Source organism: Myotis daubentonii, chromosome 1 (genome assembly GCF_963259705.1).
Source record: "Myotis daubentonii chromosome 1, mMyoDau2.1, whole genome shotgun sequence".
In the NCBI taxonomy this organism is placed as follows: domain Eukaryota; kingdom Metazoa; phylum Chordata; class Mammalia; order Chiroptera; family Vespertilionidae; genus Myotis; species Myotis daubentonii.
Window position 1 is genome coordinate 39,375,613 of NC_081840.1, and position 13,341 is coordinate 39,388,953.

Sequence of the window (13,341 nt, forward strand, 5' to 3'; positions counted from 1 at the left end):
AGAACATATATATTTTAGATATATTTTTAATATTATCTATAGATATATTATTCCCAAAGGTAGCTTCAATAATAGGTCCCTTATAAATCATTTCATGGGGGATTTCAATAATATCCATTCCTAAATGAAAACTGCTATCAAGTTTGCCATCTCCAAGTTTTACTAACCATTTGCTATAAGCAGAATCCTCTGATCTCATATTTGTTGTAAGAGACAACTGTCTGAAACATCCCCAAACATTACAGTACTTGAAACTCATTTGTACTATGGCTGATAGCATAGCATGCAGTACAATACTGAGACATTGTCAAAAATCCCCTCTGAGAAGGAGAACTTTCCCACCAAATGCAATATTCAAATTCATAATTTCTCTTAGTAATCTGTCTGTGGCGTTTATAGCATGACTGGGTGCCATGGTGCATTCATCAATAATGAGAAGTTGGGCCTTTTTAATGGTTTTAGCAACTTCACTCTTTGAGTCTAGAAATTGAAGTTTCATTTAATGAAATTGGTAATTTATATTGGGAAAGAAAGGTTCTTTCACTGAGAAGTAAATTTGCAGCAATTCCTATAGATGCTATGGGTAAAACAGTACCACCACAAACTCTAATATAATGTATTAAAACTTTATAAAGATATGTTTTTCCACTACCGCTTGGACCATTCAAGAAAAAGCATTTGGGGTGTACAGTTTGATCTTCGATGGCTGAAGTTACGGTCTGAAAGGCTGCCAACTGTTCCATCGTTCAGAGAACTGATCAAAACCTCTGCCTGTTGTCACTCATACAATTCATCACATGTATTTGTATTCGTTAATAAAGGATAGTCCAGAAGTTTGAAATCTGAACATTTCATTCCATGCAATGTGAGTACTTCTTGAATTTCATTAAGAACATGCATTTCACAGTTCACCCAGGCACCTTCTCTTTGGTGTACTTTCCAACAAAAATCTTCAATAAAATGAGATTTATTCTCATCCCATAATTTGTCTGCATCAGAAGGACATCCAAGTACGCATATAAATGCAAAAAATTGCCGTAGTTGTTTGGGCATATTAAGGATAATCGCATTATCAGTCACATCTTTCCAGATACTGTCATTGATTAATAATCCTCTATGTTTAGCAGCTTCATGAAAAATATCATAAATTACACCTCCTACAGTTCTCAGATCAGCAAAACTTATCTCACCTTTTACATGCAAAAGCAAAAGTCTAAGATAATATTGTCTGGTTCTCTAAAGCTCACAGCAAACAGCTGCCCTTTTGGCATTTTCTCCATGAAGAATTATTAAATACATAATGTTGTGGAATCTCCCATTAATAATAATTATGCGTGTCAAAATCTTCTTGGTGCCAGTGAGAGCTTTATATGTATTGTGCATGTGCAAATCAAAGTTTATTTTTAAATTGCCAGAGTGTGTTATATGTACCAGCTGGTCGGTCGGTCAGATGGTCAGATAGTGGAAGGTAGATCACTTAGCCTTTTCCTATATAAAATTGTCCCCTTGAGCAGGAGTTTGTCCTGGAGTTCGACCAGGGGGCGGGGCTGGCCGGGGGAAGGGAGGGAGTACCCAGCTGGCAGCTGCTTGGGACACTACCAGTGTATGAATTTCATGTGCCGGGCTTCTAGTATATATATATATATATGAGATTATTGTTTGTCTTACAAATTCATTATCTCTTCACCCATCTTGTCTCTAACCTACAAATCCTGTGGGAAACTAAAATAAGGGAAAGACAGAGAAAAAGGAATTATAAGTACATAGAGTTCCAGAAAAGCCATGGGTGCCAATGCAGCTGGGCTTCAGGAAAGACGGTAGAAGTGGGGAAACCCTCTGGAGTCCAGGTAGCATATGTTTTCTATCTCCTGTCTCTAGTTCTGTGTATGTTTTAAAATCTTCCCTTTCTCTGCTAACTGGTCATGTGCTTCTCAATTCACATGATGGAATATGGTCTGGGTTACTTGCTTACTGTCTAGGGAGAGACATCATGGTCTCAATTCCAGATTCCTGGAGAAGGGACTGTGATCTGGTTTGGGTCAGATGTATCTTTGAGTATCTATCTTTGTGTAACCCACCCCTGGTCAGGCCTGGCGGGCAGGGCTACCAGGTGGCTGCAGGGGACCAAATCTTGGGGTGTATATGTGTTGCTATTGTTAGGTCTATGCTGACAGGAGCCAGGCCAACACACGTGAGAGTGTAAGAAATTTTATTGCATTCTCTCACAGCGGGCTGAGACCAGGGTGTTGGTGTCAGCCCCGAGGGGGTGGTGAGGTTCTCTTATATAGGGTAGAAGTATGCAGTAGAGGGTCAGGATGTGGGTGCATGAGTTGGTCAAGGGGAGGGGAGGGCACAAGTGGGTCAAGGGAGGCAAGGGAGGAGAGTGCACAGGTCTGTCAAGCAGAGAGTTCTTATCTTGCTTCTGCAGGCACGACTGGCCATCTGCCCCATGCTATGGGAAAAGGCTTATAACAATAAGGAGAGATTAGAGGTAGTTCATCCTAACAGTTATGAGCTCAGTACACCCTACAAAAAGTATCCACAGTATTCCTCTAGGTCAGTGATGGTGAACCTTTTGAGCTCGGCGTGTCAGCATTTTGAAAAACCCTAACTTAACTCTGGTGCCGTGTCACATATAGCAATTTTTGGATATTTTCAACCATAGTAAAAAAAAGACATATTTTTGATATTTATTTTATATATTTAAATGCCATTTAACAAAGAAAAATCAACCAAAAAAATGAGTTTGCGTGTCACCTCTGACACGCGTGTCATAGGTTCGCCATCACTGCTCTAGATCCATAGTAAGAGCAATAGCATTACTCGATTATTGTTCTATCCGATCTCAGAAAATTATGGGGAGGAGGGAGGATAAAGGTTGGTTGAGTAGAAGACTTTCATCATAACGAGGTGAGGAAAAAGAACTCTGTTGCATCTAAGACATTTTGATTTAATATTTCATTTTCTTTGTAACAGGTCAGTGGTTACTTGGATGATTGTACCTGTGATGTTGAAACCATTGATAAATTTAATAACTACAGGCTTTTCCCAAGACTACAAAAACTTCTTGAAAGTGACTACTTTAGATATTACAAGGTATTTTAATTTTGTATAAGAATACTTAAAGTTTAAATGGATAATTACATTTTCTTAGGCATTGCTGGGCTCCAAAATTGTAGCTAGTGCTTGAAATTGATCGAGGACATATTAGGAAAATTCAGTTCACAAGAGTGAATAACGTGGTTCTGAGACTACCCATTGCATACTTTTAATTTTAATAACTGAGTTTTACACGAGTTAGAAACTAGTAGGTTAAACTGAAGTCAGAAAAGAAACTAGTATGTGTATTGTAATCAAAATTGTGAGTTCACAATTTTCTAGAACATCAGATTTATTCCAATTACTTAATGTAAGTAAATGAAATATTTTTGAGAAGCATAGCTTTATTTTGACCTGTATTATATTAACAAGTCGCTCATCATACTTTATCTTGAGATATCTACTGAAAGAGTTTAGAAAACCTGATCATTGGATTATATAGTTATAGTTTAAGTTCACAGTTGTCTAATGATTCTGCCATGTTAACTGTTACTTGCTTTAAAAGAATGTGAGTTGAGTAGTGGTGATCTGAGCTACTTTGGCTCCTAGATGCCATCTGCTCAGTGTTTGTTTAGTCACAGTCTGTGAATTTCTAAGTCTACCAATTTACTTATTAGCAGCTACACCTTTATGTCAACATTGGAACTTGACACCTGATAAGTGAAAGCAATAGAATAATTGTAGCCAATAACACGATCAGGTTATAGCACCACAATTCAACATGTGTTAATTCCAAACTTTTTCTGTTTTTAGAGATTGTTTTGAAATGTTTTCTATTGTTATTTTACAAGGTAAACCTGAAGAGGCCCTGCCCTTTCTGGAAAGATATCAGCCAGTGTGGAAGAAGAGACTGTGCCGTCAAGCCTTGTCAATCTGTAAGAACCGTGTAAATATTTAAGAACTGTTATCATCTTTTTTTCAAATAATTACAGCTTTTTGAAAGGGGCAAATATAACTAAAATGATATTTTAATCCTTAGGCTAAATATAATGTGTAATATTTACATATTAAAAACCTAAACTTACAAATATTAAACACTTTGAATTATACTGCCTTTATAATAATAGAATTAAAACTTTGTGGTTAATCTAATCCTCTTACGTATTAGTGAGATTAATACAAATGGTCCCCAACTCAATCGATGGTTTAATTTATGGCTTTCTGACTTTAGGGTGGTGTGAAAGCTGCATTTAGTGGAAACTGTAATGAGAATTTTGATCTTTTGCTGGGCTACTTTATTTGGCATGACAGTCTCTCGAGATGCTGGGCAGTGGCAGTGAGATGCTTTTGCCCAACCATAGGCTAATGTAAGTGCTCTGAGCACATTTAAGGTAGGCCAAGCTCAGCTATGAGATTAGGTGTATTAAATTCATTGGATTTACTGTGTTTTCAACTTATGACTTATAATGGGTTTATCGGGGTATAACCCGTTATAAGTCAAGGAGCATCTGTAGTTTTTTTGGCTTAATAGTTTTTCCTTCTTATATCTTACCTGAACAAAGTTATGTTTATAGTATAATAAAATGAAGGTAATCAATGTATAAACCAAATCCTTCTCCCTTTTTTGTGGGTGTATTATTTTCCTTGTATTTCCTTGGGTGGGAGGAGTTGGAGAAAATACCTGGTTTTATGAAGGATTTCTCAGAGCATTACAATTTGAAGTATTCTACTCTGAAAGCAGAGAATTTCATGCTTTTCAATGAAGTTTTTTTTTTCCTTTAAAGTATACCTTTTTGCCCAGCTGGTGTGGCTCTTCGGTTGAGTGTCGACCAATGAACCAATAGGTCAGGGTTCGATTCCCGGTCAGGGTACATGCCTGGGTTGTGGGCTCCATTCCCAGTGTGGGGTGTGTAGGAGACAGCCAATCAATGATTCTCTCTCATCATTGATGTTTCTATCTCTCTCTCCCTTCCTTTCTCTGAAATCAATAAAAATATATTTTTAAAAAGAATAAAAGTTTAGCCCTAGCTGGTTTGGCTCAGCGGATAAAGTGTCGGCTTGCGGACTCAAGGGTCCCACGTTCGATTCCAGTCAAGGGCATGTACCTGGGTTGTGGGCACATCCCCAGTAGGGGGCGTGCAAGAGGCATCTGAATCGATGTTTCTCTTTCATCGATGTTTCTAACTCACTATCCCTCTCCTTCTCCCTTCCTCTCTGTAAAAAAATCAATAAAATATATTAAAAAAAAAGAATTAAAGTTTATATTTTTACTTTTTCATCATGGTAAAATATACATAAACATAATTTTAGTATTTTAATCATTTTTAAGTGTATAATTCATTGACATTAAATACTACATTGTTGTGCAACTATCACCATCTCCCATCCCCAGAGCTTTTTCATCTTCCCAAACTAAAATGCCATACTCATTAAACAATACTTTCTCATTCCCCACTCCTCTGGCAATCACTATTCCACTTTCTTTCTCTATGAATTTGACTATTCTCGGTCCCTCGTATAAGGGGAATCATTACAATATTTGTCCTTTTGTGTCTGGTTTATTTCACTTAGCATATGTTTTTCAAGGTTTATCTACATTGCAGCATGTATTTTATTCCTTTTTTTTGTTTTTTGTTAATCCTCACTGAGGATATTTTTTCCATTATTTTTTTTTTTTTTAAGAGAGTGCGTATGGGGTAGGGCAGGGGGAGAAGTGGGGGAGAGAGGAAGAGAGAGAGAGAGAGAGAGGGAGAGAGAGAAATATCAATGTGAGAGGGACACATGGACTGTTGACTGATTGCTTCCCACGCGTACCCCGACTGAGAATTGAACCCATGACCTTTCAGTGTGCAGGCCGATGCTGTAACCACTTAGCCACACCAGCCAGGGTAGATTTTATTCCTTTTTAAATCTGAATTGGATTCCCTAGTGTGTGTATACGACATTTTGTTTATCCATTCACTTGTTGATTGACTTTTGGATTGTTTCTACTTTTTAGTTAGTGTGAATAATACTGTTATGGACGTGGGTGTACAAATGTCTGCTTGAGTCTCTACTTTCAATTTTTTGGGGTATATATACCCAGACGTAGAATTGCTAGATCATTTAGTATTGCTGGATCTGTGTTTAATTTTTGAGGCACACCATGCTGTCTTCCACTATGGCTGTACCATTTTACATTCCCACTAGCAATGCACAGGGGTTTTAGTTTCTCCACATCCTCCTTAACACATGCTTTTTCCTGTTTTTTTTTTTTTTTTTTTTTTTTTATAATAGCCATCTTAGTGGGTGTGAAGTACTAGTGTAGTTTCTTTAAAATATATTTTTATTGATTTCAGAGAGGAAGGGAGAGGGAGAGAGAGAGATAGAAACATCAATGATGAGAGAGAATCATTGATCGGCTGCTTTCTGCTCGCCCCCTACTGGGGATAGAGCCACAACCCAGGTATGTGCCCTTGACCAGAATCAAACCCAGGATCCTTCAGTCCATAGGCCAACACTCTATCCATTGAATCAAACCAGCTAGGACTCGTGTAGTTTTGAGCAGTTAATTTTTATTTTTGTAAATATTGCCAAATTGACCTATCTAGCATGTGGAATTAAGGTAAATATAAGATTATTTACTAGTATTTTACCACTAGATGAATGAGAAGCATGCTTTTAGTTATATTAATCCTTATAGGTACAGCTTTTGAAAATTCAAGGATTAACTTATGAAACACCTTGTGTTACTATGATTAAAGCATGAGTTTATCATTAAAGTCATATTATTAATTTAAATGTTTCATTTTACTTCATAAGTTTAGAATTTATATTTAGTAATATAAAAAATGTTGGGAAAATGCAAATTGACCAATAACTTATTTATATGACTTATTAAAATGCAAAAATATGGCAGATACTTAATAAAGGCATTTCATTATACTTGTACATTAAATGGGATATTATTTTTCATGCTGAATTTCCTTACTAAATGGCCTATTAATAACCTTAGAACAAGCACATAGTTTTACAATTATTACAAATTTGATCTCATCTTAAAGTAGCAATTATTTCTGATTATTGTTAATGAAGGATTGAGCTAGGGGATGCCACCTTAAGAAGACAGGAGGGGGCAGGAAACCTGAGAGATACTTAGGATCAAGTAATAGCTTATTGATTCCCAGATGGACTGACTGAGGATGGGACCTATTTTACTGTAAAATGTAGAGATAACCAATTTTAGCATTTTAGAAATGCTAAAAGACAGATGTCTATTACTTGACTTGAACACATAGAAATGCTAAGAAAGCATCAGGTGGAAGTTAGCAATTTGTACTGAGAAACTGAGACAGAAACTAGTTGTTTCACCTTTTGCAGAATGGGACAGAGTGCCTTTCATGCCAGTAGTTTGTTTTTTTCTTGAACTGGTTTCATAATGGAGAGTCGGCTTTTAGATAATTAGATGATGCTTATCCACCTAAAGATATGATCCTATATAATAAAAGGTTAATATGCAAATTGCCCCCTTGGGAGTTCGACTGACCAGGAGTTCAACCACTCGCTATGACGTGCGCTGACCACAGGGGGGAAGGGAGAGCAGAGCGAAAGAAGGCCCCAGCCAGCAGCTGGCAGCTGGGGGAAGGAAGGCCCTGATTGGCCCTGATCGCTGGCCAGGCCTAGGGACCCTACCTGTGCAAGAATTTTGTGAACCGGGCCTCCAGTTAGATTATAATTATGCACATATCAGGGGTGTGTGTGTGTGTGTGTGTGTGTGTGTGTGTGTGTGTGTGTAATGCCATGATTAGACCCAAGATTTTGGAAAGGTAACTGGCAGTGTTATGAGGAGTGGGGAGGAAGATGAGAAAGGAGATGGAGAAAAAACTGGTAAAGGAATATCGCTTAGCAATGTAATGTAATTTGGTTCAGTAGTGAATATTTTTTGAGGGTCTACTGTGTGCCACAAACTGGACATATAAGATGAGCTTTTACCATGAAGAGCTATGGTTTAGTAGGGGAGACAAACACTAAGTGACAGTTGTAATGCAAGTGTGATAGCCCAATAGTAGATGTACTGAACATGTACACACCGTGGGAGCAGAGGGGAAGGCAGAGCAGAGGAGGGAGACATGAGAAACTCCACTGTAAGTGGCAGTGAGGCAATGAGCCATTCATATTTCCCTTAGGACAAGCTGGGCTCAGTTCCAACAGTTCCTAAAATAGGGCCCATTCTGTCAGAACCAAAGAGTGATTAGAGATCATTTCAAATACTTTGATACACTTGCTCCAGGCTGAATAATCAGCTTTCATAGCTAGAATTTATATTGCACATGACTGATATTTTGACATCTATTCTACTTCAGTCTGCATCTTTAAAATAAGAACATTACATTATGAACACAATGTAGTTACCGCACCTAAAACACTTAAAAATTCTTTCTTAACCTGATGTACAAGGTTAAATACAGTTAACTCACCACTTTACATGGTCTGCTGCTGTTTTGTTAACACCTTTTTGGGCTAAACAGGGAACCAACACCAGTTTCCTTTTTCAGTTCAATTTAGACTTGGTTCAGGTTATACTCTGGGACCCAGCAGGAGATAGAAAAATAATAAAAGTTGAAACTCTCTTCGTCAAACGTGGTCTTTTAAAATGCATACCCTTTGATTCACACTCCTGATTCCAGAGAATATTTGAATGTGGCTGGTGGTCTCACCATAGAGGCTGGACCCTCTCTGTAAGCTGAAACACTGGTTACTTCCATTACAGTGAATCAAAACATGGTTCTTTCTCCTCCATTACTTAGTGGCCCAGGCGAAAAAGAGTAACAACAGCCAGTGTTAAGAAATAAGCACTCCAGCGGTGAAGTCTTTTCGAGATCAATTTGGCAAATGTATCAAACACATTAAAAAGTACATATCCGGGACCTAGCAATTCCACTAGGAATTTCACTGACTAAAATAATCAAACAAATGTTCAAAGATGATTGTAAAGCAGTACTGAATTTTGTAGAGATGTCAATTCTGTTGAAATTGGCCTATAAAGTTGGCATGATTTATTATATGAAAAAATTAGAAACCATCTAAATACCTGGGCATAGAAAAAGAACACATGTTGACCTAGTTCAGAGTCTGAAGGGTACATGATAAAGTGCATGTCTCTGTGTGGGTCCTCCCCTTTGAGCAAACTCTAATTCAGGGATATATTTAGCATTGGGCCTGCAATTTACAGAGTTCTCCCATGTACCTCATTATCTGTACTCACAGCATCACTTTGATGATAGGCAGATAGGCCCTGTAGTTGGTAAGTGGCCAATGCTTGACTAAAAAATGGTTCTATTTTGCTCTGAAAAGAACGAAGCCTTCTTAAAACAAAACCAACCAAACAACCAACCAAACAAAAAAAACACCACAAGCAATTCCAAGACTGGAACAAGAAATATACAAGATGAACTTGGAGTATCTTGTCATAACAGAAATAAAAAATGCTGTTAAAGATTACTGGGGTAGAGGGGGTGGGTGGGGAGAGATTAACGGGGGAATTTAGATGCATCTATGCATAGCCCATGGACACACACAATAGTGTGGTGAAGGCCTGGGAGGGGCCAGTGCAGGGTGGAGGGGTTCAATGGGGAAAAAAAAGGGGACATCTGCAATACTTTCAACAATAAAGATAAATTAAACAACAACAACAAAAATAACTGGGGTAATATCAAAAGACACAGGTGCAAATATCAAGTAAGCATAAGTGGGTCCCCTAGTGGCCAAATGTGGACAATTTGAGCATCACATTGAATAATAAGTGACTATTTTTACATTTCCATGCTGAAATATATATCAGCAATCCATAGAATAATTTGTTGTTGAATTTTTATTTACTAACAGAAAATAATGTTATAACTGCCTAACTGTTCTCAGTTAAAAAATGTTAACTTCAATAATTTGTTTCATGAATTTTTCTCATAAGTCATGGAAATTTAAAATACTTTATCAGTAGGATAAATGTCATGTAAAAGCATTTTTTTTCTTTTTCAGGATGAAGTTCCTGATGGAATTAAGTCTGCAAGCTACAAGGTATGTATATATTGATTAATGTGTCCAATATCTTAACAAAGACTCATTTCCCCTACCAGCTACTACCCCACTTCTCTGCTCCCCTTCATAGTGAAACCCCATGAGAGTTATTTGTACTCAATGACTCCAGTTCTTTTGTTCAACCCTTTGTTATGCAAAGCATGAAAGAAAAATTAAAGTAGAGGAAACAAACCCACACCATGTACCCATCACAGAGCTTCAGCAGTTACCAATGTGTGGTTAATCTTGTTTCATCTGTACATCCCACCTTATTCTCCCAAGTACTTAAAACCAGTATCAGGTAAATCATTTTGTTTACAAATACTTTATATACATCCCTAAGATTAAAATATACTTAAAAAATATAACCACAGTTAGGCTTTGAATTTCTTTAGTTGTTTCATAAGTATCTTAATAGCTTGTTTGAAACAGGATTCAAATATATTTCATACATTGCATTTGGTTGATGTGTCTCTTATGTCTCTCTCTCTTTAAATAAATTTTTAATTTCACTATACTTTTATTTATTTTTATTTTTATTTTTTTAAATATACTTTATTGACTTTTTACAGAGAGGAAGGGAGAGGGATAGAGAGTTAGAAACATCAATGAGAGAGAAGCATCGATTAGCTGCCTCCTGCACACCCCCTACTGGGAATGTGCCCGCAACCAAGGTACATGCCCTTGACCGGAACCGAACTTGGGACCCTTCAGTCTGCAGGCTGACGCTCTATCCACTGATCCAAACCGGTCAGGGCCATAATACTTTTAGATTTATAGAAAAAATTATGAAGATGGTACAGAGTTTCCATGTACTCCACATTTAGTTTCCTCTGTGATTAACATCTTACATTTGTATGATACATTTATTACAATTAGTGAACCAATATTGATACTTTATTACCATCTAAAGTCCACGTTTTATTCAGATTTCCTTGGTTTCCCCCTAATGTCCTTCTGTGTTTCAGGATGCCATCCAAGATAGCAAGTGACAGTTAGGGGTCGTATCTCTTAGGTTCCTCTTTGCTGGGACTCATTCTCAGCCTTCCCTTGTTTTTGATAAGATACTTTTAAGGTGTACTAGTCAGGCATTTGTAGAATGTCCCCCAGTTGGGATTTGTCTCATGTTTTTCTCATGCTCAGAGTGGGGTTGTTTTTGGGAGGAAGACCACAGAAGTAAAGTGCCATTTTCCTCATGTACATCACATAACGTCTTGCCACGTCACGTCACATCATGTCACATATTGTCAATATGACTTCTTTCTATTAAAGTTGACCTTGATCACCTGGTTGAGGTAGTTTTGTCAGCTTTCTCCACCATAGATTTATTCTTACCCTTTTCGTACTGTATTCTTTGGAAGGAAGTCACCACTATGCACAGCCCACATTTACGGAGTGCTTCATCTCCTTGAGGATATAAGTTGTCTGGAATTCTTCAGTATGAGAGACTTGTATCTTTTCCCTCTATTTACTTATTTATTACAGATTCTAAACTGATTTTGCTTATTTCAATCCCATGTTTTCTTGTTTACATACAGAGTGAAGTCATAGCCAATGTGTTAAAAAATTCTTTTTTAAACGTTTAAAAATGCAGTAAAGTTGTATTCTATTTATTCCCCCTTTTCATTTCAGTATTCTGAAGAAGGCAATAATCTCATTGAAGAATGTGAACAGGCTGAACGACTTGGAGCTGTGGATGAGTCTCTGAGGTTTGATTTTTATTTTTTATTTTTGGCAGCAGCAGCATTTTATGTTTTGTCCCCCCCCACCCCCCCGGGGGGTGAAATGTTAACTTTAAAGAAAGAATAACACTGTTATCTTTGTTTGAAGTGAGGAAACGCAGAAGGCCGTTCTTCAGTGGACCAAGCATGATGATTCCTCAGACAACTTCTGTGAAGCTGATGGTAAAACCTTTTATAGTGTGCATTTTGTTTAAGATTGTACCCAAGAAAAAAATAATTCTTTAAAAATGACTTTTATAAATTCATTTTCTAATGGTTTGGCATTTTCTCAAAAAGTAAACCTAGAGTTACCATATGACTTGACAATTCAACTCCTAAGCAAACACCTACAAAGACTGACTACAGGGAAACATATTTTTACACCTACGTTTATAGCAGCATTATTCACAATAACCAAGAGCTGGGAAAAGTTTCCATGAATGGATGAATGTGCAGTATAAAGAAAGTGTAGTACCGACATACAATGAAATACTGTTTGCCATAAAAAGAAATAAAGTTCTGATACATGCTACAGTGTGAATTAACGTTCAGAACATAATGCTAAATGAAATAAGCCAGACAGAAAAGGGCAAGTATTGTATGATTCCATTTGTATGAAATATCTAGATTAGGTAACTTATCACATAGAGACAGAAAGTAGATTAGAGTTTACCAAGGGCTGGAGGGAAGGGAGGTGGGGAGTTATTGCTTAATGGTTATAGAGTTTCTGTTTGGGGTCATAGAAAAGGTCGGAAACAGTGATGGTGGTTGCACAACATTGTGTATGTAATACCACTGAGTTGTACACTTAACCATGTTTAGAATAGTAAATTTTATGTCATATATATTTTACCACAATAAAAACGTTTACAAAGGAAACTCTGGCCCATGTGAGGTTTAGACGGCCCATGTGAGGCTGGGACAGCCCCGATGAGGCTGGGACCGCCCCTGTGAGACTGAGACGGCCCCTGGGAAGCTGAGAAAAATACCACATGAACTCACTCATTTATGGATAATAAGGACCATTATAGACTGATGAACAAAAATGGACACAGGCAGAGCAGCATTGAGCAGAATGTCAAACTACAGTGGGAACCCTGGGGAGGGTTGGGGGGGTGGGTAGGAGATCAACCGAGGGACTTGTATGCACGCATATGAGAATAACTAATGGACACAAGACACTGGGGGTGGGGGAAGCCGGGGGAATGTCAAGGGGGGGAAAAAGGAAACATGTGCAATACTCTTTGTAATACTTTAAGAAATAAAGTATTTATCTTTCTCCTGAAAAGTTGTTTTTACATCCCTGAGGCATTGACACATCTGTGATGCCTTAGAATCAATGGAATACTTCTATACTAGCTTTTAAAAGATAACTGTAAAGAAGAAAGTTTCAATAGAAACTTTTATTTTATAGACATACAGTCTCCTGATGCTGAGTACGTAGATTTGCTCCTTAATCCTGAGCGCTACACGGGTTACAAGGGACCAGATGCTTGGAGGATATGGAATGTCATCTATGAAGAAAACT

At 37.5% G+C, this 13,341-nt stretch overlaps 1 protein-coding gene across 2 annotated transcripts in view; it reads left to right on the forward strand.

Moving 5' to 3' along the window:
- The window catches only part of ERO1A (endoplasmic reticulum oxidoreductase 1 alpha), a 43,428-nt gene that overhangs the window by 9,947 nt on the left and 20,140 nt on the right, over positions 1-13,341 (forward strand). The window contains exons 2-7 of one of the 2 annotated variants that reach the window (XM_059695885.1): positions 2,977-3,096; positions 3,891-3,974; positions 10,054-10,092; positions 11,725-11,801; positions 11,923-11,996; positions 13,228-13,341. The exon at positions 13,228-13,341 is cut by the window's right edge and continues 3 nt beyond it. In XM_059695885.1, the coding sequence (XP_059551868.1) occupies positions 2,977-3,096; positions 3,891-3,974; positions 10,054-10,092; positions 11,725-11,801; positions 11,923-11,996; positions 13,228-13,341 (508 nt within the window). The remainder of the gene's footprint in view (positions 1-2,976; positions 3,097-3,890; positions 3,975-10,053; positions 10,093-11,724; positions 11,802-11,922; positions 11,997-13,227) is intronic. The other variant, XM_059695877.1, reaches the window with a different exon arrangement.